Genomic DNA, 27,740 nt, shown 5'->3' on the forward strand with positions numbered 1-27,740 from the left:
GATCCAGCAACGTGTCCATCCTGGGCATAGGGTACGCATCAGGGGTGGTAATGGCATTCAGCTTCCGGTAGTCCACACAGAACCGGATGGTCCCATCCTGCTTCCGGACGAGCACCACCGGACTGGCCCAGGGACTCATTGAAGGCCTGATTACACCCAACTCCTCCATCTCTTCGATCTCCCGCTTTATTTCTTGCCTCACCTTCTCATTGACTGGGTAATGTCGGGAGTATATAGGGCGATGGCTGCCCGTCTCTATCGAGTGTACCGCCAGGTCCGTTCTACCTGGTTTATTAGAGAACACAGTCTCCCCCCGCCCTGGGGGATTCAACAGCAACCTCCCAGGCTGGCTGAGACAGATCTCTGGAGAGGGGCACTGACGGGGGCATTTCTGCCACACTGTGGGCCAGACAAAATCCGTTGGCAGGCTGGATATGGCTCATGGGCTGTATTTTGCCCACCCCTGTGTTAAGTGGGAAGAACTGCTGTGCTGAGCCAGATCCAAGGTCTTTTGGCCCAATATCCTGTCCCTGATGGTGCTGAGTAGTGGATGTTTTAAGAAAGTAGAGGAAACTGGACATGTAAACTGATAAGTCCTCTGTCATAACTTTCCAGTTACCAGCAATCATAGGTTTAGGGGTGTCCTGAGACTGAGAATACATCTTCACTCTTTTGTTTGGTAGCCCTTAATGGCCCCATCCTCCATAAATTTGTCTAGTGCTTTTTTTTTCCTCCAACCCATTTATACTACTGAACTCCTCAACATCCTGTGACAGTGAGTTCCACTTGTAATTATACACTGTGTTTGAAAAGGTACTTCCTTTTGTTGAACCTGCTGTCTGATTTCAGTATGTGCTCCCTACTTCTTATTTTCTCAGATATAATGAATAATTCCATACTCACTTTTTTCCACACCATTCATGACTTCATAGACTTATTTCCTCTCAGTTGTTTCTGTTTCTAAGCTGAAAAGTCCCAGCCTTTTCAGTCTCATTCCTGGAAATTGTTCCATAACCTGATCATCTTTATTGCCCTTCTTGCTACCTTTTTTTGGTTCTTTTGTATCCTTTTTGAAGTGAGTGATGAGAACTGCATGCAATACTCAAGGTACAGGTGCACCATGAAATTATATAAGGACATAAGGATGGCAGGGTGGGGAGAACAGTTTAGTTTTAAATTCCTTTCTTGATGATTCCTAATGTTCTGTTGGTGTTTTGAACCTCCACTGAACATTGAGCTTATGGTTTTAAAGAACCATCCACAATGACTCAAAGGTCTCTTTTCTGTGCGGTAACAGCTCATTCCAAGCCTATGACTGTTTATATAGTTACTTTTTTTTCCCCTTGTGCATTTCTCTGGACTTATCAATACTGAATTTTATTTGCCACTCTGTTGCCCACTCTCACTTTTGAGAGATCTTTCTGTAATTCTTCACCAGCAGCTTTGGCTTTCACTATCCAGAAGCATGTACTGGAGTAGGGGGTAGCCGAACTGTGGCACATATGCCATAAACAGCGTGGACAGCCTCTGTGGGTGTGGCACACGGCAGATACGACAAAGAGAAGAAAACACTGGCAAATCAGGATCAGAGTGGCACTTGAGGAAGGTGTGGAGCTAATTTATGGCATGTCTACTAAAAAGACTGGCTCCACTGTACTAGAGATTTAATATAATTTGACCATGCTCTAAAACAAGAGTCTGTAGGGTTCCAGAGAAGTGATTCTGGATTTTGGGTTAGGAAATACTGTTGTGATCAGCTTGGTCCTGTGAGAAGACACTTAACTCTTTTCATATCCTTATACACAAGGCACCTTTCAGCAATTTAACACCTGTACTGCTTTAACGCTTAAATGCTTGTGTGTTACATGAATATGGTGATAGTGTTATGACAAAACTTTTTCTATAAAAATATTTGTATTCCACCTTCCAGCTACTACCCTAATTACCTCTTCCCCCTGAGTTCCCTGGGCATGTAATCTGTTGCTATTACTTCTATTGATTCACTTTTCATTCCCTTCTTGCTAATCCTGTGCTCCATTAACGTTGCTGTCAATATGTTTACCTTCCTAGCCAAGACTATAAGACTCGTTAAACTCTCATTCTTCATCTGGCTCTTAACACCAGCTCTCTCCCTCATCTTCACAGTTCTATCGTCACTAAATTTGTATGTAGCTTGTTCGCAGTTTGTCTTGAAGATCAATCGTACATTGAGTTCATCAGTTTCCTCCAGGGCTTGGCTACTGAAGTGAGTGGGCCTATGGTCGGGTCTCAAAGTTTGTGCTTCTTCTCATTTGTCATGTGACTCTCTCTCTCTCTGTCTGTGTCTCATCTCATTCTGCTGTCCGAGCGACCCAAATGTCATGTAATAAAGATTAGATTTAAGCTTTTTGTGGATAGAGGCCATGTTTGTTTCGGCTCCTAGCCCAGCAAGGTCCCTGAGGGTCTCTAGCTAGTGCTCCTAGTCGCTACTGTAGCATATATCCTCAGTTTTCTCGCCTCCAGAAATTCATCGCTCCTCTGTCACTGGATGGCTTTTACCCTCTTCACATTTCTTTTTTCATCTTCACTTGCAACTCTACTTTTGTAGGCTGCTGTTTTGCTTGGAACAATCATCTCTGCACTTAGCAATCACAGATCTTTTAGAGATCCCTCTTTAGAACTTGTCCCTGGCTAGCTGCAAGTCAAGCATTCTGTTTACAAAATTTCGTATGTCTCTGGCAGTTCTGAGGTCATATGTCAAAATTCTTGCATCCAAAAATATTTAAGAATTTTATCAGCTTCTTATCCCTTTCATGCCCTTGTATCTTGATGCCAGATTTTTGTTTAAACAAATGTTTGTATATTGGATTCTAAGCTCCTTGGAGGGATCATAGCTTTCTACCTATAATGTGCCATACAATTCTGTGTCATTATGCAAATTATCACTGGAGTGGCTATATCCATTGTAGTAAAGGTTGCACAAGCCTTTCTAGTTTGTTTATCTTCTGTATCATTTGGGGTTGACATTTTCCAGCATTTTCAGTAGCCTAAATTGTGGTTTATATTGAAAATGACTGGGTTATCATGACTGAAAAGTCTGGTGGATTCAAACTGTCAAAGTCCTCCAGTATGTTAATAGAAGTGTGGTCTGCCTCAGGCACTTTGTTGATCTGTAAGCTGGAAAATTCCTTCTTTGAAAAAATCCCTCTCACACTTAAGAAATATCATTCAAAAGTACCTAAAAGCATTGAGACATTACTGCTTTAACATGCATTTCTTTCAAGAAGTTAGGAAAAGTGTGTATTTTGAGAACAGTATGGGATTAGACTGCATGTCAAAGATGCAAGGATGTGGAGTTAAGATTGGGCATGCTACTTCAACTGGCATGTCTTGACACGTGAATAATTGACTTTACAGCCAGTTGCTCTTCCTTAGGAGGTGGGCCACCTGCGCCACAGTTGCCCCCAGGGGCATGGGTTGCCTCTGTTTGTGGCACATGGCAAGTTAGGGAAGGGACAGGCAGCATTGCAGCAGATTGGGCAGGAAGAAAGAAATAAAGCAGCAAATTGGGTAGGGAGCACAGAGAACCAAGCAAAATGCAGAGCAGCAGATCAGGCAGGAAACAGGACTTAGAGCAGAAAGCAGGGCAACAGATTGAGCAAGGGACGGGGATCAAAGTGGCACTTAGGGACAAGGCGGGGCTAATTTGTGGCACACATGCCTAAAAGGTTGGCCCGACTGGAATAAATAAGGCATGAGCCAACACTTAAATATGCACAACACTTAAGCATCTAGCTGGGGTAACAATATAGATCAGAAGTAAAATGTGGAATTTTAGGGTAGGCTTTATTGTACAATAATTGAAAGAGAGAGAAAAGTAAATTGCAAAGTGAAAATAGTGAAGTTAGAAGGGGGCCAGCCCAGATCAGAAATAGTAAATGGTGAGCATGTGTTCCTTAAAGAGCAAAAGGGAATAATGTTCCCACAGAAGGTCACAAATGGGAACTTTGGTTTTATTCTTGTACCAAAAGTGTGATTTCACATGTCATACCTCTGTCCTCTTCACCCTCTCCCTCCTGTCCCCTCCTACTTTCCTGTGAGGCATATTTCACGGTATTTGTACAAGATACATAACTAGAAATGTGGCAGTCACATTTCAGGTGTGTTCTTTTGAGTGTGTAAACAACTATTCATACTGTACCTAGCACTAACTTCTAAAGAGTAAAATATTCGCCTGTATCTTCAGTGTGTTTCTTCTTTACAGCAAGACAAGGTTCCTTGGGTGAATTTGATATCTTTTATTAGACCAACCCAAATGGTTGGAGAATAGTTATTAAGCAAGCTTTCGGGTTCAAAAACCCTTCGTCAGGCTCAGGAAGCTGCAGCAGTTGGTGTGTGCTCTTCCTGGATGGAATGAAAAGTAAACAAGCCAGGGGCTGGGCTGGGCTGGGCTGGGCTGGGGAGTCAGTTGCCAGGCAGATTATAATGTATCAAAAATCTTTACAGCAATATTTTTACTTAATTTCTTCAGAGTTGGTGTCGCTGTCTCCATATGAAACATGCTGCTCAGTTTTAGTATTATAAGGGTGTTTCCTAGCTGCGAGCTCTAAAGGCAAATTTGGGCATATTCTTCCTTTCACATGAGTAATAATAAATAAGAGCCTAATTTGACTTCAGAACCTCACTGCTTGTACAACCCCATCATCTTTGTATGAGCAAAAAGAGGTAGTTAGTAGGGCTGTGCGAAGCTTCAGTCCTTGATTTGATTCACTGGAGATTTGGCCTGATTCAGTGGTTGAATCTCCGAATCCAAATCGAATCGGAGGGCCCTTTACTCTCTCCAAATCGATTCGGAAAGAGTCAGCGATTCAGACATAGGCAAAGCTTTAAATGTTTTTTCTACATACCTCTAGGTAGCAGGTGGCTTGTGAATGCTGTGATGCTGGAGTGCATAGTGTGTCCCACAGAAGTGCGGGGGGCTCGCCAGCATGCTTGGCAGCAGACCCGGAAATAGACAAGAAGCACTTTCAGTCCACTTCCGGGTCTGCCATAGAGCGTACTGGGGGGCCCCCCCATGCTGCCATGGCTCGGCGACTGGTGCCTCCTGGGTCTGGAGGGGTGGTACCCGGCGTCCCCCTGCAGCTGATTTGTCAAGTCAAGGGGAGGGAGGTGCAGGGGGCGCCCCCCAGCGCACTCCCCAGCAGACCCAGAAGTGGACCGGAACGATTTCTGGTCCACTTCCAGGTTTGGTGCTGAGCAAGTGGAGAGCCCCCCCACACTCCTGTGGGATGCTCCATGTGCCCCAGCATCGCAGCGTTCACAAGCTGCACTGGTACCTCAAGGTATGTAGAAAAAACATTTAAAGCTGTGTCTGTGGCTGAATAGCTGATTCTTCGAATCGGTATCGAATCTTCAGATTTGGATTTGGCCGAATCGAATCGGGGCAGTAATCTGAATGAACGAATTGAATCACTGTACCTGATTCAGGCCAAATCCGAATGGAATAGGGCTCACTTTGCACACCCCTAGTAGTTAGCCATTTTAATCTAAAGTCAGGCTGAAGGCAGGGTAGAGATGCACTGTATTAGTTGCCTTAGTAAGTTGCACAGATGGAACTTGAGGAAATGTGGTAAACTAGTTCCAAACTGGTCTGTCGGCCACAGGGTATGTGGTGCTGGCTCCATGTCCTTGTTTCCAGCTGCTCATGGTTGTCCAGGCATTTCACAGGAGCCCAAATGGGTTTTCTTTAAATCATAACTAATCAAGGAGGAACAACACTACACTATCTCCAGCAGTAGTTTTTTATTCCCTTTTTATGCAGTGACAGGAGTCATGTTTAGGAAACAGCCTCTGATGGCACAGTGGAAAAAAAAAATCTTTCCTGAGCTCTTCTGCATTGGTAATTATTTTGATGTGCAGGAAGAATTAGAATCTATAGGTCACTCAGCATTGAGTGAACAAGAAGTAAGGAAGCAGGAAAAAAAAATTTATCAGTGAAATCAGCAGATGTTTCCAAATGCACTATAATGACATCCATTTGGACTTAATGAGCGTAATAACTTTTCAGAATAAAACCTTACAAAAATCTTTAAAAAGAGAACTTTATAATAGTTCACAACCATGTGCATACATGGCTATATATGAATGCGGGTAGTGGCAAGAACCTTTAAATTTTATATATTCTGTCCCCTTAAGTAAAAATGTAAGTAGCTTCAGGTATGACACCTAGCCATAGCCCTTCTCCCTCCAGTCTATGGATTTCTTCTTGTGTGGGATATTTTTATATTCTTGCTCACAGACTTTTATAGGAGAGAAGTCTTTCATGGGGAAGAGTTAAACTGGCTAAAGTACTGGCAAAATGTAGGAGGTAAAAGACCACCCCTCTAAATTTTTCAGTTGGAATAAATTCAGTTGTTTACTTCTACCAGCAGTGGAGGGGGAATTCTGCTGACAGAAGAGACTGTTTTAGCTGATGCCTTCTTTTTTTCCCCCCCAGAGTAGGTTAGGTTGGATCACAGGGCTGAGGTCACCAGAGTGTTTTGATGCAGCCATATGTACCGTTATGAATTCCCAGCTCAGCCTTGGGCAAATCATTTGGACTGATTTGTTTTCAGTTGATTGCCTACGAATAAGCATCCAGATTTATCTTTAGGCTCTTAAATGAGAGGTTCCTTTTTAGAGCTAATGAACATCTTGGAAAAATTGGGCCACTTACGTCAGTACCCCCCTGCCTCATTTTTTCCCAGTCTATTTAAAAAGATGCCTTTGTCATAGGGGTGTTACGGATTGATTAATGAACTTTGGAGCACTTTGAAGACAAGTACTGAAGTGCTTTTATAGGAACCCACATACTTGCATATTCCACACTTGTGTTTTATTCATCTGTAATGTCGTTCCAAGTCAACAGAAAGTCAGGTTGCAATTGGTGGGTCACCTGGCTGTGCAAAGTAATTTTACCACCTGGGTACTTAAACTGAGGTCCTCTGTACAATAAGGACTTGCAGTAGCTTTCCTTAGTACCTATACGGCCTAACATTTAATTGGCAGTTGTATTAAATATTGGAATTAGAACAGTAATAGTGAGGTTTTAAGTCTATACCTCCATTGACAGGAATGACTGTAAGGTCTATAAGATTAAGTTTTCACTTTTAAAGTGGAATTTTAAATTTTGAAGGGAAAAATATAAAAGCTGGTGGAATATCTTAAATCCTTGGATTTGCTTCCCATCTACCCCCTTCATGAGTGGTGCAGTTGGTGCAAACTCATGTAAGTAAATCTCCTTTTACTTTATTTTTTTAAGAAGTCCATACACAATTTCCAGTCTGTCCGAGAGATATGAGCATTCATACTTTTGATATAGCCCTCTTTTTTTCAACAGGTATGACAATTCAGCGATCAGAATTACATTCTTGATCAAACTCCTACCATTAACTTGCAACCAACCAATCAGACAATGCCAGCTTTGTGACTCAAACCAGTAAGATCTGTTCCTGCAACTTCAAACCTTCCCATTTTCCCCCAACTTGCATATTGAATGAGCATCAGGAAGTGACTTCCAGTTTGGTAGTCACACCCAAATAGAGTATAAAAATAAAGCTAGAAAATGTAGCCAAAAGGGGGCTATTTTATTTATACAACTCCTCAATCAGTAGTTTTAGCCTACTTAGGAAAAGCTCCCGCAAGTTTGCCTCTAGAGTGCCTAGGTCTTTCCTTAGCTGTCGGGTCAGTGTGATTCACTCCACTCTTCTTTTTTTTTCTGAAAAAATACTTAATTCAGAATCATTTCCACCTTCAGTCTTTTGCTCCGAGAATTACCTCTTATCCCTGCCCTGCTCTGCTAATCTTGTTGAAATCCAGCAATGAAGTTTACTCAAGTATTTTTTCTGTTTTGTTTTGTATTTGTTTTTGTTTCTTTTTAAATTCAACCAATTTGAAATTGTGGCTAAACAGGTCTTCTAGAACTGGCCTTTGTTTGCCAGGCTCTGTTGGAAGGCTTTTGCTAGTCCTGTTCCTTTCCACTGAGAAGGGGTTTTACTGAAGCCTGACATGAGTAGAAGCCCTTAATGATCATTGCTGGCATTGTTTCTGTTCAGTTAAAACTGAAAGGCTAATGTAGTTGTTCTCTCTTCTTTCAGGCCAAAGAATGTGGACAGATGCAGAACAAATGGCTCATGATTAACATCCAGAATGTGCAGGACTTTGCATGTCAGTGTCTTAACCGTGATGTCTGGAGCAATGAGGCAGTGAAGAACATTATCCGGGAACATTTCATATTTTGGCAGGTGAGAAGGTTAATGAGATCCTTCCTCTAAGTAGCAAAATTGATTGAAGGCAGTAGTGGAATGAAAAATGGGCTTTTGGAATAAATCTATGCTAATGAATGCTTTTTAATTAACTAGTAAAAGAGAAGCTAGCTCCAGAGTTCAGATTACGGAATGATTGCCTGTTAGCACAAAAAGCTAAAAGAGCTGTTTTAAGTGGTTCCAGATCTTTATCACTGACATTTTGACCTATCTGACCTAAAAATCCACCTATTAAATATTTGGAAAGGAAATTAGACTTCTGCGCTTACAAAATGTAGAGTACATTATAAAATAAAGTTGCATATTGTACTTTGAGGCTCTGACACTTTTCCAATGTGATTATTCTGTAGGTATATCATGACAGCGAGGAAGGGCAGAGGTACATACAATTTTATAAACTGTCAGACTTCCCTTACGTCTCCATCCTGGATCCCAGGACAGGTAGGATAAGGCCCAGTCACCTGTAGTACATAAGAGCTACAAGATGGAATGTTTAGCTTTACTGATCCATGACCATGCTATTTAATATGTATTGAAATGTATGTGTTCTCTTATAATATTTAAACCTGTTCACAAACAGCAGCAGTTTCTCTCAGAGGTACTGTGACCCTTAAAGGCATTCTTATTTCAAATCATCTTTAAGTTTTATGAAGTTTTTATCAAGCGTTACAATCTAGATTTCTAAACAAACATTTGACAAAATTGGTACCACCTAGTGTCAAAAATAAGAATTATTTTAAAAGATTATCTTTATATATTCTCTTTTTATGGTATGAAACTAAAAATGTCACATTATTTGGAAGTGAAATAAAAATCAGTTCACTTTCACTAGTTGTCCTCTTCATTTACTATTTTAATTTCTCCCTGCTTGAACAGTATGTATCATGGTAAATTCAGTTTTTTTTCAGTTTCATGATCTTAGTTTCCACACTGACATCCAGTAGTCATGTCATAATAGCATGCTAATTGCCATCAGAAGGGTCAGGAATGATCATCTTAATTTTCAGGCACTGGTGTAGGTTTCACACATTAAGTTTGCTTTTGTCACACTTTGGAATGTTGGACAACATTATTCCCTTTTTTTATAGCCCTTTTTGATTTCTCCCTGTTTTTCTTTCTCCCCACCACCCCTTTTTAGTTTCCATTTCCCCAATCCCCTATGCATCATTCCTATTAAATTGATGGCCTGATCCTCAGCTCCAAACTCTGAATTACTGATTTATAAAATTAATGCCAAGACTTCTTGCTGCTTTTGATGCTGAAAGAATCTCTGTTACTGAAGTTAAATAGTTGTCCTAACCTTTAAGCAATGAGGTATAAATTTTAGCAATACTTTATCTTAAGTTCCCTCCAGAGGACATTTATTGCAATTTATTTAAGATTCTTTGTTCATCTGAGTGGGCTGTAACTATCTGAGACTTTTCAAACATTGTTTTTCAGTTTAGAATTAGATGAGCCACAATTGAAAATTTAGTGCTGGAGTTGATAGGTATCAGACTCTGGTTTTCCTCCTTCCCTTCATTTGTCCCTGAGGCCCATTACATGCAAGCTTTAGTGAGACCTGACTTTTTTAAAATTCTAAAATAATCCTCTATAAATCCATAATTGCCTCTTTTTGCCACATCATTAAAGAGAACCATTATGACACTAAGAAAATGTTGTGTTTTAAAATTTTGGTCCTGGAGACTAAACCATAATTTGAGGACCCCTTCATTAAGTGATGTTCCATATTACTCTGTATTCTAATAGGCCAGAAATTAGTGGAGTGGCACCAACTGGATGTATCTTCTTTCTTGGACCAAGTGACTGGGTTCCTGGGTGAGCATGGACAACTGGATGGACATTCCACCAGCCCTCCCCAAAAATGTTCTCGCTCTGTAAGTTATAAGGCCTTTGTGGGGTTGTAGAAAGAGGAGAAATTGGCATGTGCCTAGTTACATCACTGAATGGGACATCAGTACAAATTGACTTCTGAATTAACTGCTGAAAATGCAGCAGCTGCAGAAATGATGCATTAGAAAATGTACTTTCTCACCTTTTTGACAAGTACTTTTGTTCAATAATTTATGCTCTGCAGCATTCATTAATGAAATAGGCATAGAAACCTGAGCTCTGCTGGAGCTCTGTGTTGTGAAAACTGTCCTGAATATAGTAGCGAGAGGCTTCTATTCTTGGATATAAATTACAAAGCATCAAGGTTAGCAAGAATCTTCTGTATTTCTCTCTCAGTATTGGAGAGTTTAAATGTTTATGCTCCTGCCGGTTGAATTTGCAACTTTCATTGGTATATAGCCTAAACACACACTTTTAAGTAGAAAGTACAGACTGAAGGGGTTGGATTCTTGGAAGGATTGGCAAAAAAAAAAAAAAGGTAGTCTTTCCTATTGCCTTGACACTTTGTACTGTTTTCTAGAGTGCAATGATCCTAAGACAGCTGCTTTTAATATATATTTTTTTTTATTTGAACATCGTACAACACGTGTTAGGAGCTTCTGGGCATTTCTCTGCTGGAGATGAATCCAAGAAATATGTAGAATGCCTAATTTCATATTTAGATTCACTCATCTAAATGGAATAGATGTGGTGCTCCCCAAAGTACAGGTCTCACCATTTTTCTTTCCCAATAGTGTAATCGTAGCCCAAATCTGGATTCCTTGGGTTTCAAGAGATTTTTAGAAGTAATTGGACAAAAAAATAAAAGCCAAAGCATCTCTCTCTCTCTCTCTCTGTCTCTGTCTCTCTCTCTCTCTCTCTCTCTCTTATGCAGTAGTTTTGTATATATCATTTTTTTCCTTTGTTCATGGGTTAATTTACATCCAACTTGTAAAATAATACAGTAGAGCCAGTCATCTAGAAGGTGATTTTTATCTGGAAAGTCAGGTAGTATTAACAAATTCATTAGGCCACAGTTGGGTTTTGCATGTTGGCAAGGCAACTGTGCATTGTTTATTTATTAGTACTTTGAAATTTTAAAATATTACATGGTACCATATTTCTTGTAGTTTTTTAGTATTTAGTGTACAGTAATTAAAGTTTTTAGCACTTCAAACTGATGTTGAATTGTCTGGAAAAAACAGTTATCTGGAATGATGGTAACACTAAGTAGTGAGGGTAATCGATATTCTGCTGTATTGAAAACCTTGCAAGCAGAGGATAACTAAATTACAAAGTTGTGTATTAGGTCAGTACGCATATAGGCATATGAAGAGAATTTAGAAACTAAACTGTAAAGGCCTGTCCCTTAGGCAAGGAGAATTGTATGGCCAGCACCTGCTTCTGTTGCATTAAAGGAAGTTTGTTCTTTTACCTGCTTCCTTACTACAGTCTTAGTATTTTCCATTCATCTGTAGTTGCCACATGGAAATCAAGATCTGGCAATTGGTAATGAATGGGTGATCCACCAATTGAAAATGTTTGTGGATTACCAGAACCAGACCATAACCCAATTTCAGCATTGTGCCAGTGTATATAAGAGGGGAAATCTTGCTTTTGTAGTAAAATGTTTCTCTAAAGAGAGAAATATTAAGTGCTGAACACTGTGACTGACCTACCACTCCATTTAATTGTTAGACTTCTGTTAAACATCACCTCTGAATCCTTTGTTAAAGTCCCCTTGTTTCTGGGTATGTGCAGTTGCAAAATTTTGCTGAGTCAGTTTTTTTGTTTTGTTTTGGGTTTTTTGTATTATGGTGGTGTTGGACAGGAGAGCCTCATTGATGCTAGTGAGGACAGTCAGCTGGAAGCTGCCATCCGGGCCTCCCTGCAGGAGACGCATTTTGATTCCTCCCAGGGCAAACAAGAAAACCGATCAGATGAGGAATCTGAATCTGAGCTTTTCTCAGGAAGCGAGGAGTTTATTTCTGTTTGTGGCTCAGAGGAGGAGGAGGAGTCAGAGAATCCTGCCAAGTCTAGGAAGTCTCCCCACAAGGACCTGGGATACAAAAAAGAAGAGAGCCGGAGGCCCCAGCCTGAGCCTCCTGCAAGGACTGATCCTGGGACAACATCAAATCACAGAGTTTTGCCCTGCCTTGATGCTGGGATCGTGGAGGAGTCGGTTGACAAGCCAGAAAGTGCTGTAGAGGGACTAGATGTGAATGGTGAGTTTTGCCATTTTTTGATGGTGATACAAAAGGCTTTACATTTTTCTGGCAGTCCTGTTTTTTAAAAACTATCCTTTCTTTCCATAGTTATCTCTTCTTCAAGTCACCCATTTGAATAGAGCCTTCCACCCTCAGCAGCGTTTTTCACAACCCTGAGTAATTGTTGGTCTGTGGAATGTTTTTTGTTGGGGAAACTTGCCATGATGCAGTGTAGATATGTACAGTGAGGGTTCTGCCAGGGGGTCTGCTAAATCATGATGATACAGGCCCAGCTTTGTTTCCACGTGGATTTGTGCTAGAGCAGACGTGTGCAAATTTCTCTAGGCCCAGAACAGATTTCCTTCACACAGAGGCAGCAGTGTAAGCACATCACTAAGACAAATGTGTAAATGAAAAGTATGGCTTTTCCATAGGACTGCAAGGGTGGGAGGGGGCACAATTTTTGTTGGCAGACTCCCCATCTTTGTGACTTATTTTCTTTTTAATGTGTAATGGAAACTCATCTTCATGAACCTCACAAGGATCAAACAGAAAAAGCTTTGCAAGTCACCTTTTAAGACCTTTGTATGTATTCATCCCCAGTTGCTAACCCTGCTGTGTTCTACAGGGGAGTAGACTATTTAAACCCATAGGAGCTAAATTTGCCCTGTTAACTTGCAGTAATTTCCTTTATGCTAGGACCAAAGGCGCATCTGATGCTAAGGTATCCAGATGGAAAGAGGGAACAAATTTCATTGCCTGAACAAGCTAAACTTCTGGTGAGTAGAAATAATTGGTGCTTGGTTGTGTAGAGAGAGGATCTGGAGCTAGAGAGAGCTTTTCTGTGGTGGCGCTAGGAAATTAAGTGCAACTAAATGTGACGGTGGTTGGCATATCCAGGGAATAAGTTGTGTTTTGAACCTCTACTGTTCTTCTCCTTCTATTGTTGTCTTCCCACATACAGACTTCCTATGACAAAGCTGCCTTCTGCCCTTGTAAAATAATTCTTTCAAAATGCCTTTCTCCTTATCTTAAAGTACTTCAAAAACATTCGCATCTTGTTCCTTTGTGGTAAGTTTTCTCTTTAACAAGAAACTGAATCAGAAAGAAATTACTTGCCCAAGGTCAGGGAGCTAGGTTTAGATGGGAATAACAGTGTAGAACTCCTGATTCCTGGGTCTTTCTCCATTTTTCTTTTTAATGCTATATTTACATAGCTTCTCTCTGGATATAGGTAATAGTTCACACTTCGAAGGAAGTTCTTGCAAAAGGAAAGTTTTTGCTTCAGCATCAGTTAACTGTTCTCAATTTCAGAGCCTGTCTGAACTGTTTCTTATGCATTTACTGTATTCATGAGGTCATAGTATGGCAGAGTTAACTGCACTTTGAGAAGTCTTAACTGCACTAAAAGCTCCATTATATCACTAATGATCGTGACTATTCCTAAGATGAGGGACAGCCAGCATTGGGTTTTGCAAACTGAATAGCTATAAAAGCCTCTCCTGGAGCTTTCTTTTTATGTCCTCTGTTCCAGTACAAATCTTCAGTAAGGGTTTGCTCAAATTTAAGACAATTGCTTGTCATATTTTCTTGAGTTGGATGATGAATAGGTATCTAGATGTTATCTCTGCCGTAAGTTCAAATTTTGGTTTAGATTTTAAGGAGTGATTTTTTCCTTTTCATAGTTGTACCTTTTAGCTCCACGAGGAAAAGCCCCACAAGACATTTTGGCATTGTTGGCAGGCTTTGTTCTAGAGCAGGGATGCTCAGACCCTACTGCCATGTCATCTGGCCTGCGGGGCTCCCCACAGGGCTCCTGACAGACTCATGGACTGTAGCCTTGTGTGCTGTATTGTGTGCACAGGGTGGCCCACGGGCCAGCAGGAGCAGCTCAAGGCCCCTGGAGCCTTTGGATCAGCCCTTGGTTAATCGTGTGGCCCACAAAGCCAAAACTGAGAGCACCACTGGTTTAGAAGCCTAGGATTTTAATATCACTGTTGAAAATCTAGGCTGAGGAGCACTAATAAGACTGTTGAACTAGTTTTACTTTACACATCAACATTATCCAGTGGTGTCCCCCAGAGATCGGTGCTTGGACCCACGCTCTTTAACATATTTATTAATGACTGGAATGGGGGGGTGGAAAGCTCAGTGATAAAGTTTGCTGTGGGGAAATGCGGGCACATCAGAGGAGTAGGGTAAGAATCTAGGATGACCTTGCAGACTGGTTTTATGGGCAGAAGACGATCAGATGAGGTTTAACAGGCAGAAGTGCAGGGTTCTTCATCTGGGTAGGAAGAACCTTCACCTCATCTACAGGATGGGTGGTGGTCCACTGGCTGGCATAGCAGCTGTGCCTCAGGGCTGTGCTCGAGGCTGTGCTTCTGGTGCGTGGGGGCTATGCTCGGGGCAGGCAGTGGCGGCGCTGGGAGAGGGCTATGGGGGGGCTGCAACCTCCCTAAATTTCCCTAAATTTTGCCATAGCCCCCTCCCAGTGCCACTGCCTGCCCCAAGTTCAGCCCCCACGTGCCAGGAAGAGCCTGGCGCAGCCCCAGCCCACAGCTGCAGCCCATCCTGCCCCCACGCAGATCCGGGGTCACGTGGCCCCCGCATGAGCTGTGGCTCCATCCCTGCCCTGACTGGGCAGTGCCTGCTCCAGCCCCACTCCCTCCCTCACTGCAGGAGCCTTGATCTGACCCCGTGCCCCTTCCCTCCATCCGCCCCTTCCACCACAACAGACTTACCAGCCGCATGCAGCTGTATCAGAAATGGGATTAGTATCGGCTGATATGCCTCCTTAAAAATCAACTGTTGGCATCGGCCCCCAGAATTTCTATCGGTGCACCTCTACTGACTTGATTAATTTTTAAGCAAAATGAACTGTAAAGGAATATTTGGACTGCCGCCTACCTCCATTGCAGCACATGAAGTCAAGCTCAGCTATGTTAACCAGGAGTCTGAGGTAATTTTGCCGTCAGCCACCAGGCAGTTTTTTTGCGTTTATTCTGCTGACCTTGAGAAAGCAGTCTGTGCAGTTATCTAAATGCAGATTCTGCAGGAACAATAAGTGGTTAAAATGCTGCTCAAACCTTACTTTTAAAACTCAGTAGTGTAGGGTGTCTATTGCAACAAGGCATTGCCCATTAGTCACTGACCTGAGTTAATTTTTGTTTTCCCTTTTTCTTCTCTATCTCCATGTCTTTTCTAATGTCCTCCTTTGTTCTCCATTTCAAAAAGTAGCATTCACCTTTCTTAAGGTCATCTTCTGTCCTTTGTTCTTTCTGCCCTATTCCCTTCCCTCTAAAGTTTCCCTAACATCTAATCCGCACATGATGTTTCCTCACCTCCCTATCACCGGCATTAACCCTTCCTAACCCATCTGTTGATTCTGTTTAGGTGGTGAAGCAAATGCCGTTTCCTTGCACTTTTATTTTCCTTTTTTTACTCCTTGCAATGCATAGCATTTCTGTTAGACGGAGATGAGCGCAGCTCATGACAGTGCTTTACCAGGATATCATAGATAGAAGCATAGAATCATAGAAAATTAGGATTGGAAGGGACCTCAGGATGTCATCTAGTCCAACCCCCTGCTCAAAGCAGGACCAGCCCCAACTAGATCATCCCAGCCAAGGCTTTGTCGAGCCTGGTCTTAAAAACTTCCAAGGATGGAGATTCCACAATTTATCTTGGTAACCTGTTCCAGGGTTTTACTATCCTCCTGGTGAGAGAGATACTAGGAAAAATCTAATCTAAACTTCTCTTGCTGCAACTTGAGCCCATTGCTCCTTGTTCTGTCATCTGCCATCACTGAGAACAGTCCAGCTCCATCCTCTTTGGAACCCCCCTTTAGGTAGTTGAAGGCTGCTATTAAATCCCCCTTCAATCTTCTCTTCTCCAGACTGAATAAGCCTAGTCCTCTCAGTTTCTCCTCATAAATCCTGTACCCCAGCCCCCTCACCATTTTCATTTCCTTCCACTGGACTCTCTCCCATTTGTCTACATCCTTTCTGTAGTGGGGGGCCCAAAAGTGGACAGAGTACTCCAGATATGTGTATTTTGAAAGCAAGAAAATCTAATTTTTAGGCAAAAATGTATTGGGGTTAGTACGAATAAGTCTGTATGGGCTAGGGTTTTGGAGCAGGAAAGACTTGTTACACAAAGGGTCAAATAGGTCTGTTTGTAGTGGTGACTCCCAGTAAACAATGGAGGGGCTCCTACTCTTTGTATATGAAGACACTCTTGAAGGTCCCATTTTACTGTTACTTAACATACAGCTCAAAATTCAGTCTGCTTAATCAGTGTCCTATAATATTTTTCTCTTCTGTTCATTTAAGTAATTAATTGACTAGAATCCATGAGGTTTAAATGCTCAGTACTGCAGTCATTGGAGTTTTTGGAACGTGCATGTAATCTATATTCTTTATTACCTGATTTTACATCAAAGTTCCCTATGTCCATTAGGGCAAATTTCGACTTTTTTGAAGAAAATAGGTGGCTGTTAGTGTCCTTTAAAATGTATTTTAATATTAACTAGTACTTCTCTGCATTTCTTTGCAGGCTCTTGTGAAACACGTCCAGTCAAAAGGATACCCCAATGAACGTTTTGAACTCCTTACCAACTTCCCTCGGAGGAAGCTTTCTCATCTGGACTATGATATCACATTACAGGAGGCAGGCCTATGTCCTCAAGAGACTGTTTTTGTGCAAGAAAGGAATTAGCACCATAGCCTGAGCTCTCTCCCAGCCTTCCTCTCCCCTCCTCTCTGCCCTTGATAGCAACTCACAGAGTATGCAGTTGGGGTCATGCGAATGCAGAGCTGAAATTGGGCAGGCAGCCTTCTCCTAGTCCAGTGACCAAACAAGAATTCCAGAACAAATTTCCCTATCAGGCCAAGGGAAAGGCATCCTTCCTTCACGTTTTGGAACAAAAGGGTAATCTGTGCATCCATTATGTGGGGGTAGGAACAGCTGTAACAAGCAAAAATATTTAATGCTGCCACTCTTAAATCTATTTTGTTTTATTGAGATATACGTGACAAAGCACTGAGTCATCTCCCTGCAGAGGGAGAATAATCTGGAGTAGGGATTTTTCCTTTTATTTTGGTTTTCTGCGCAGAAGTCTTCATTAACCTAATTTGTCCTGCCCTCTGCAGAAAGCTGATTTGTGGAAAGGCTATGGGGTAAGGTGTGTTTGGGATAGCCTTTAAGGATTCAGCCCTGGACAGCGTGTTAGATTACATAAGCGTCTCCCTCCCCCATTTCCCTACTCATCAAGTGACTTCTTGCTTTAAACATGGGTGTGCTGTCCCTGGATTTGATGAAAACCCAACATATCTGATACAGTAATTGAATACTTAATGTGGAGCTAAGGTTTTCTCTTTTCTTTCACGAAACCTTATTAGGATAATTCTTATTTTGCTTATCCTAACATGTTTCCATTTCCATTTTTCCTTTCTTTTTTTTTCCTTGACAGAATTTTACTGGCTACGTTAGGTGGTAGGATATTGTAAGGTTCTCAAACTTGCTGGAAAATATTTGCCATCACATCTTTAAAATAGATCTGAGCCTCTTTCCTTGGAAGGAATTCACCTTTTGCAGGACTCTTGGGCTATCAGGAAGGGAAGTCCTAGTGCTGAGGTTCCTTTTGTTTTAAGTTTTACGAAACCCTTCTTGATGGGACTCTCTACCAACATAGAAAGCAGGCTGGCTTGAGCACTCCTGGCAGTTGGTGTGCCTGAAGTTCCATTTCCTGTCTGCATCTACAATGAGAGAGAGAGACTTACTTACTAATAAGTTTTAAAGCTTGTGTAAAGCAACAGTAATGGATTTGTCAGTACAATCTGTTTTCTCTCTCTCTAAATTATAGCAGCCGGTACCAGAAGCCAGGCAGGTGTTGTGGCTAAATTGTCAACTAACTAAGCATAATGCAGTATACAGGACAGTGCTGCTCAGTCAGTTTTTCACCATATAATGTTCATTCTCCTAGAAGCTTTACCTGGAGTGTGAGCTGGTGGTCAGTCACTGTTCAAGGATTTGTGGTGGACAACATAGTGAGATAAAATTCTTTACATATCCTTCTACAGACATTACTATTGAAGCCAGGTGCTCATTTTGTTTTCTGCACTTACATCAAGCAATTTATTTTCCTGTATGATATATAAGCAGGCCAAAGTCAGGTCCTGCTAGGACTGTCAATTTGCTTGACAGAAGATTAGGCCTTCTCTACAAGTTAATTCCACTATGGTTTGTCAGGAAACATTAGTGGTGTTATAGCATCAGGGAAATGGAATATTCTTTTCTCTCTAGGAAATAACTGTTGCCAGCATAAATTGATCATACAGTTAGGCATATACCATGGGATAGCACAGTGCTTTTGCCTTTAAATTCACTCAAGGCTCCATATAGACTGTAGCATTAAAGAATCATGCATGAGAGATCATAGGGGTTATTCACAAGAAATAAACTGCAGCCTAATTGTCCTCTCCCCCAAAAACCGTTAGAGTTTTTTGTATAATAATGAATTATATAAATATTTAAATATATAAGACTTTCTGAATGCACTTAGTCGAAATGTATGAAGTGCATTCAGTGATACCACTGTGCATTCTGCTACAGGATATTTAGTTGTGAAAACCAATCTTGATGGCCATTTTGTGGTCAGTGCGCTGAGTCACTTCCAAGGTGACATGTTGGGATTCATACCTAATCACTCATCAGTGTCAGAATTATTCTTGTAGGCTACCCCCCTGTTGCATTAATGAGTAAGAGAACTTCAAGAACCCAAATTAAAAAGGGATGTGTTGTTTGAGGATAAAGGGACAATAGTTTCTGTAAAATGGAGGATCATCTGGATTTGAGAATAAAAGACCACAAAAATATTAACTTGGATGTTTGGATGTGCTAGGGAGAGGTAAATCCCTAACATTTAGTTTTTAAAAGTTGCATTTTCTGAGGTTTCAGGGGTCTGAAATGATTGGCCGCGAACTTAATTTGCTCAAAGCTGTCTTGTTTCTCCCTAGTTGGTTAATTTGTCTTTGAAGAAGTTGAGGAAGGGTACAAGAACACCAAGACTCACGTCTAGTTTCTGTGCATGGCTGGGCTTTCTTGCCTGCCAAATTGTTCAAGGTTGTAAACTTTATGAATGTCTCCTGATGCCCTATGAAACACTTCAGGGAGCTTTGGCAGTTCCTCTAGCTTTGGGGTTCTGGCTACATGGCTAGGGTCACTCACTATTCAAAGCAATATTCTGATTGGTCAGTTGTTCTCGTGGCCCACATCCACCCAGTGGTGAGCAGCAGGGATCTTGCTAAAGCATTGGTCTTTTGCATTTAATGAGTGCAAAGGAACTCTTCCAACGCCCATGTTTAATGAAAATCTGGCTTCAGTTGCAAGGCAGCCAAAGGCCAGCAAAAATCATATGACATTCTTTGACTCATCCATAGGGAGCTCATCTCTCTCATACTGATTATCTCAATATCAGAAAACTGAATTGAGAGTCTTGAACCGGTTCTTAATTCAGGTTTGTGTTAAAAGCAGTTTGGTTACTTTTTTACAAGAGAGCACATGTTACAGCCATTGAGTTCTCAGTGTAGCTCGTGAATACCAGAAAGAATTCTCATGAGGTCAGTTGATGCTGTTTCTTAATTTCACTGGAAAGGCTACTGTTGGGAGATGCTTTCTCTTCAACCCTCTGAACCAGAGTATGCCATTTGGCAGCCCTAGCCTTTGCAGGCCTAAGAAATGGGATGAGATGCATCCTGTAATGCACTGCAACAGCTGTGACAGGCCTGTAACCTTTGCCAGGTTGGCTGTTTACCTCACTGTATGAGGAAGGGTGTGTTAAGTGGTCTTTGTCACAGCTGTATCTCAGCCTCAGTATCTTGAAACAGATTATTTTGGAATAGAATAGAGGGGGAAAGGTCTCAAATTTGAATCGTTTGTGGGCTAGCAAAGCAAATGTGACTTGGCAGTGGTCTTGTGTAATGTCCCATGTAAACTGTTCGTTCTCACTTGTCTATTTACTTCCTAGGTTAGTTATGAGTTGTCCTAGGGAGTAGAGAGATGTACATATGCCATGGGGAGTCAGTATCCTAGGCTGATACTGGATTGAATAGCTATGTCTGTTCTCTTGATTAACATTTCAAACTCTCATGCTTTGCAGCTAAGGAGCAACTACTTAAAGATGTTTTCCTCACGTACCATTAATTTTATTTTGCTCTCTCTCAGTTGATTTCTTGAAAATAAATCATGTATATCATAGTTAATTGTGACTAGAAGTAGCCAAAGTGTCCCTTCAAAAGTATAAGAAATGGAGCAATGGTTTGAAAGCTCATGTGGGTACATCTGCGTCTCCCAAGTCACTGGGAGCCCTGACCTGCTTGTCCTTCACTATCCTGGAAATTAGAGTGTTATTATATCAAGGCTTATACTAAAGTAAGCTGACTAGCAGCTTCACCGAAACCATGCTCTACTGGCCTCCAGTAGGTAGTTGAGGTCTGATCAAAAGCCACAAAGAGCCATGCCCATTGACAACAGAAGGCTTTGAATCACGGTCTAAGATATTTACACTCCCTACCCATCTTCAGCTTTATTTTTTATTATTGTACTCCCTGGGGAGTCATCAGATTTGATCTTACATTTTTAATTTTATATAAAGTAGTCTTCTTGTCTTTTTTTTAAATATTAGCAAATTAATGGTGATACAATAGGGTTTCCAAAGATGTCACTTCTGTTAGAAGCTGATTAGACGGTTTGCATCAAAATGATTTCCAAAAGTAACCACATCTGAACCTGCTTTACAAAGAGTGACATTTAATCTAAGAAAATGGAAAGTGTCTGTATTGTGTTAATACTTGAGTTTTCTTAAATAATCCCAAATGTAGGATTATCATGGTTTACATGACTGCTAGACACTTTTAATGAAGCACACTTGTATGAGAAACTGCTACAGTTCTTAAAATGAACAGATGGAACAAAAACATAACTTCTACACAGCCCTCTTTTTATATGTTTTTCTTTCAGGAGATTTTTTTTCACATAGTTGCACAGGGTACACTTTAAAATGTGACTTAGTCTGAAATCCTGTGACTATCATGTCTTGATTCTTCTTGTTGCTTCCTTGTCGCATTCACGTTACAAAAGTTGGAATGAGCTACGTGATTGAGTCTGCTTAGAACATAGCTCAATTTTCCGATTCTGGAATCTTAAATCCAGATTGCTTCTGAGCCCCATCTGTCTGGCTGCTGAGAACTCACTTTTGTTGTTAAACAGACTCAGCATGATATACATAGGTGCCTTCACCTTTGCAGTTCTGGTGACTTTCCCTGTAGAGCCAGGAAACAGAATTGTGTATGTAGCTGTGTGTTGCAGGTCAGTTCATTACCAGTTGTTGCCCTGTTACTGTGGGAGCCATGTGACTTCTAGGTCAGTTCATACAACTAATTAGTGAAATTGCTGATTAGAATATAACCCTACTCATTTGGCATCAGAAATCTGGTTTTATGCTTGTCAAGTTTGCTCTTTATAGTTGGAGTAGTGATTTCATCAGTACCAAAGAACCATGCCAGCGCTTGTGAATGTATGGGTATGCTTTGGATGTGTTAGGTATGAAGGCTAACAGGCTTCCATCACTTGAAGATTGGGTACTCGTTGTAACAGTGTGTTAACACTTCTGATTGTGCTCATTCTTTTTTTTTTAATCCTTTTTTCTGTTCTTTATGTAAAAACTAGAACTGTTAATAAAATAACTGAAAACTGGGTCACATTTTTACCCACACAAATAAGCTGGGTGAGCCTAGATGAGTTGGAAATCCCATCAATTTCCCTGTTCTAATTCCATTTTTCCAGGTAATGAAAACATTTTGACCAATGTCTATTAAAATCTGCGTACACTACTGTTACAGTTATTCTGGGTGGATGATCTTGCAAGTGTTCTCTCTTGTATGGCAGGAGTGCTAGATTTTATTCTATTTATGCTTTGCTGTTTTAATCTTGAGCCTGTGAGGTTAATGGGCATGGAGGAGAACTTTATTCCAATCTCTCCTTAATTGTGAGATCACTTAGTGGCTATTCCTGCCCAATAAAAGTAGTTGTACTGGAGAATGCGACACCTGGTGATACTGTCCTGTGCCTCATGTTGCATCCATTTTACCCTCCAGCTTCACACCCACACCTACCCCCTAGTTAGGGAAGTTCTGGGCTCCACTGTCAGTTTCATTAATTCCTGAAGTACATCATCAGTACAGAGGAGAGCAATCCTGTCATTGAGTGTTTAAAGGTGCTGGGACTTTTTGAGTCTTGGGAAGATGGTAAGAAATATCTGAAGGAGAGGAGGGGATGAGGTGCTATTTTATAGAACAGCTTTAAATGAAGAAAATCTGGGTAACACGGTTTGAGAAGTGTGGTGTCTAACCAGGGACACGGCACATTCCAATACAATAAGTTGACTTCTTAGGGGGTTGTTTCCTCCTATTGAACTAAGCTTTCAGCTGTATGAAATTGTGACTTGGCTTGTCATTTTGTACAGTTGTCACTCTCTTAATGATGATGCAATTCAGTATGGGAAGAAGAGGAGGAGGAGAAATCTTTGGAAGATTTCAACTCACTGTGCTGGGAGGGACCAAACTCAAGGAAACCTCTGATCTATATATACACAACTGCTGCATTTTTTTATAAATATATGTAAATGTCCTATTGTAATATTTGATCCTGGAAATAAACTGTTTTCAATAGCTTTTTTCATCTCTTGTTTTTAAATGGGAGTGATGTATGGCCTGGAGGCATATGAGAAGCTTCTGAATTTTTTCATGAAGGCAAAAAGCTGTACATTGAGAATTAAGTCCTGTGTTGGTGTATTAAGATCTTTTTCTTTTAAGAGGTGGTAAAAGGGTTGTATTTCAAAAAGAGAATGAATCGTTATGTCCTTGCTTACTTTCCTTTGCTAATTACCTATGGATGTTGGGTGTTGAGTAGTTCAAGAGGAGATTTGTTAAATTCGTGTAACTTTTAGTGAAGCAGCACCAGCAGCTTATTTTCTGGTATAAGACATAGGGACCCAATGTTTAATATTACATTAATGTTTCCTTTCTGCCTCTCAATAGCTTTAAGGGTCTTTTACCAAGTACATGCAAGCACAATCATATTTCACTCAAAAGGGACAGTCCAAGTGGCTGTGGCTTGAAGCAGCAAGTTGCCCACAATCTAAACAAGTAGTTGATAGCATGCACCGGATTCAAACTTGACTATCACAGTAGGCCTAATAATAAGCGCACACACTTTCCTTCTGACTTCAGTACAAAAAACTGAGTTCACTGGAGTAATTCTTGTTTACAACAGCAGCTACTCTACCTCATAAAACATTTCAGTCCATTCTAGATTTTGCAGCTATCTTCAATCCCTGACAAATGCAACTGCGAGGAATTGCCTAAGGTTTCTAGGACACATAGTATGGAATTCAGCACACCAGTTATCTGCAGAAATAGTTGAAGTCTACAAACATCCATTAGATGTACCAGTCCATGTATCTGTTCAAATTTCTGGCACCCTTAGATGAGGGATGTGGGGGAAACGACCATTATTTGCAAAGAGGTCCATGATGCTCTTCTGCTCACAGAAAAATTGTTAATGGATGCATCCACTTAAGGAGTGGGAGCACACCTAGAAGTCAGGAAGGCATAATGCTGTGGACCAACCTGGTGTCTATACTTCATGTAAAAATACTGCAATTGACAGTTGATGCATCTAGTGTGCCAGGTTCATAGATTCATAGATGCTAGGGTCGGACGGGACCTTAATAGATCATCGAGTCCAACCCCCTGCATAGGCAGGAACTGTGAAGAAGTTCTTCCTAATGTCCAATCTAAATCTGCTCTCTGCTAGCTTGTGGCCATTATTTCTTGTAACCCCCGGGGGCGCCTTGGTGAATAAATACTCACCAATTCCCTTCTGTGCCCCTGTGATGAACTTATAGGCAGCCACAAGGTCGCCTCTCAACCTTCTCTTGCGGAGGCTGAAAAGGTCCAGTTTCTCTAGTCTCTTCTCGTAGGGCTTGGTCTGCAAGCCCTTAACCATACTAGTGGCCCTTCTCTGGACTCTCTCCAGGTTATCCGCATCCCTCTTGAATTGCGGTGCCCAGAATTGCACGCAGTACTCCAACTCGGTCTGACCAGCGCCCAATAGAGGGGAAGTATCACCTCCTTGGACCTATTCGTCATGCATCTGCTGATGCACGATAAAGTGCCATTGGCTTTTTTGATGGCTTCGTCACACTGCCGACTCATGTTCATCTTGGAGTCCATTAGGACTCCAAGATCCCTTTCCACTTCCGTGCCACCCAGCAGGTCATTCCCTAGGCTGTAGGTGTGCTGGACATTTTTCCTCCCTAGGTGCAGCACTTTGCATTTCTCCTTGTTGAACTGCATTCTGTTGTTTTCTGCCCACTTGTCCAACCTGTCCAGGTCTGCTTGCAGCTGTTCCCTGCCCTCTGGCATGTCCACTTCTCCCCGTAGCTTTGTGTCATCTGCAAACTTGGACAGAGTACATTTCACTCCCTCGTCCAAGTCGCTGATGAAGACATTAAAGAGTATCGGTCCCAGGACCGAGCCCTGCGGGACCCCACTGCCCACACCCTTCCAGGTCGAAACCGACCCATCCACCACGACTCTCTGGGTGCGACCCTCCAGCCAATTCGCCACCCACAGGACTGTGTAGTCATCCAAGTCACAGCCTCTTAACTTGTTCACCAGTATGGGGTGGGATACCGTATCGAAGGCCTTCCTGAAGTCTAAGTATACGACATCCATCCCTCCTCCCTAGGTATTCTTCCCCTACTTCACAAACCAGACCCTGCAGATTGTGATCTATGTTTTATGTCAGCAGGTGGTATGATACCGCTTCCATATGTCCAGAGGCTATACAGTTCTGGAACTTTTGTATCTGGAACAGCATAATTTACAAAGCCTTGTGGCTTGTGGGAATGTAGTTGAGGGACCTTCTCGGTTATTGTATCCAGTCCCCTGCTGTCACAGACAAGGGAGCTAGAAAGGATCTCGTGAGGACATCTAGTTCATTCTTCTTCCCCAAAGCAGAATCAGTTTATAACCAAACCATTCCTGACTACTTGTTCAACCTGTCTTTAAAATCCTCCAGTGATGGAGCTTGCACATCCTCCCTAGTTAGTATCTAGTGTTTAGTTATCCTTAGATTTAGAAAGGTTTTTTTCCCCTAATTCTTAGCTAAACAACTTTGCTGAACTTTAAGCCTATTACTATGTCCTGTTCCCAGTGAACATGGATTTGTTACCTTCATCTTTGCAGAAGATTATGAAATTTTCCCTCAGTCTTCTCTAGACCAAGCAAACCCTTTTTTTTCCCCAGTACAGTATTTTTTCATAAGTCATACTCCCTAGATGAATGGTTATTGGTTTTCTAGACCAGTGCTTCTCAAACTATCTGTTGTGGCGGACCGGCAATTTTTTTCCAGTGGGCCAGGGACCAGTGCCCAGTTCAGCCGGTGGCAGCAACTGCATGTAACTGTGCTACCCAAAGCGCTACTGGCTGTTTCTTTCCTCACCTCGCACAACATGACATCACCTGGAGTGTTGGAATGTACAAACTGTGGCACTATGACATATCAATATTATGCTTCTGAAAATATATTTATTTCTTTCCTGGCAACTCGCTGCAGACCGGCGACCAGTGGCTCACAGACCAGCACCGGTCCGCGGACCACCACTTTGAGAAGCACTGTTCTAGACCGTCCAATTGAACTACATCTGCAGGGTGTGCAAAACTAGACGTGCTTCTCAGTTGAGACATTATCAGTACCCAGTTGGGTGAAAGGAACACTTCACAAGTCTTACATATGACACTAATGTTTGTTTGGGCCAATATCATGGGTTGGTAGGTTTTTTTGCACAATGGTGTGACACTGACTCATGTTTAGTCTGCGACCTACTCTAATCCCTAGATCCTTTTCTACAGAACTGTGGCCTAATCGGTCACTTAGTCCCCACCTTATGTTGGTGCAATTGATTTATTCCTATGGAATAATTTTGTCTTGGCTTTTCTGATTTTGTACCTATGTGTTTATGCTATTTTATTGAAATCCCTAGTCATTTGACCTAGCTTGCTTGCACTTCCTGTGTCCTTACATCTTGAGTTTCAGGTCTTTGAAAAGCTCATGATTTAACTTAGTTGCTCTCTTTCATATAGGGATAGTTAATGGTTCTGCCCATAATATTGTTTAAGAAACTCAACTCAAGTTACTTCTCCCTTAGATTTGTTTTCCATTGGCTCTTATTTGTGAGGTCTGGGAGTTTACTTAAAGTCTTACTGAAGTCCATTTTCTTTTTTTATTCTGTTCGTTTCCTTCTTTTCCCTTCTAAGAATTCAAAACTACTGCTTTATAATTACTGTCACCCAGCACTCCTTCCACTTTTCATATTCCTCCCTCTTGCTATGGTTCCAACTTCAGGTTCCTATTAGAAACCTCCACTTCTTCATACAGAGATCTGCCATTTTTTTCCCCTCCATGTGGGGTGGGAGGGAAAGGTTGCTGCAAAGAGAGGCAGGAAGCCCTGGCATTCTGAAGCACTGCAGGGGGAGAGGGGGGGCGGGAAGGAGAGATTTTTGTGGTGGAGTGTGGCAGGGCCCCCCATGCCTCTGATTAACTGAGGGGCCCCTCCCCAGCGATTGACAGATGGCCATCTATCAGCCTCTGGGGAGGGGCAGGACTTCTGGGGCCCCTCAGCCCCAGGGGAGGCATGGCATGGGCCTGCCACGCCTTGCTGCAAAAATGGTGCCAGACGCAATGCCAGGACTCCGAAATATGGAGGCAGCCTCCATGAATTAGATAGGCCCCCTAGACATTGGTGATAAGATCCTTGGGCTGTTGGGACATCTGCACCCATGGCTGTAGTTTGGCAGACCTCACTTTCAATCCAGGCAAGAGTGGTTACGATTAGTGTGCCTTCCCAGCAGACACCATGTGAATGTGACCATCACTGTCCCACAATAACTCTTCTCTTTTAAACTAGTTGGACAGACCATTTTCAGGCAGGTAAGAAGTATCCTTCTTTTCAACTCCTTTTCACTAAGACTGGTGACAGATGACTCCACCTGGGGATGGAAGCCACAAGTAGATGGTCTTAAAATATGTCCTCTCAAGAAACTTGTAGTCGGGGGGACAAATATACATGGTACTGATGGAAACATCCTGAGGGATAGCCAGCACGGGTTTGTCATGGATAGGTCTTGCCTGACCAATCTCATCTCCTTCTATGACCAAGTGACCTATCACCTGGACAAGGGAGAAAAGATTGACATCATATATCTGGACTTTAAAAAAGCCTTTGATCTGGTGTCCCACAGTCTCATCATAA

General features: G+C 41.8%; 1 protein-coding gene across 1 annotated transcript in view; it reads left to right on the top strand.

Annotated features, from left to right (window-relative positions):
* The window catches only part of UBXN7 (UBX domain protein 7), a 38,108-nt gene extending 15,583 nt beyond the window's left edge, over window positions 1-22,525 (top strand). The window contains exons 5-10 of the mRNA XM_025216983.1: window positions 8,115-8,261; window positions 8,633-8,723; window positions 10,032-10,159; window positions 11,986-12,379; window positions 13,061-13,140; window positions 16,919-22,525. Of these exons, the coding sequence (XP_025072768.1) occupies window positions 8,115-8,261; window positions 8,633-8,723; window positions 10,032-10,159; window positions 11,986-12,379; window positions 13,061-13,140; window positions 16,919-17,080 (1,002 nt within the window). The 3' untranslated portion in view covers window positions 17,081-22,525. The remainder of the gene's footprint in view (window positions 1-8,114; window positions 8,262-8,632; window positions 8,724-10,031; window positions 10,160-11,985; window positions 12,380-13,060; window positions 13,141-16,918) is intronic.
* Window positions 22,526-27,740: the final 5,215 nt, after the last annotated feature.

This window comes from Alligator sinensis, unplaced genomic scaffold (assembly GCF_000455745.1).
Source record: "Alligator sinensis unplaced genomic scaffold, ASM45574v1 scaffold863_2, whole genome shotgun sequence".
Taxonomy (NCBI): Eukaryota; Metazoa; Chordata; order Crocodylia; family Alligatoridae; genus Alligator; species Alligator sinensis.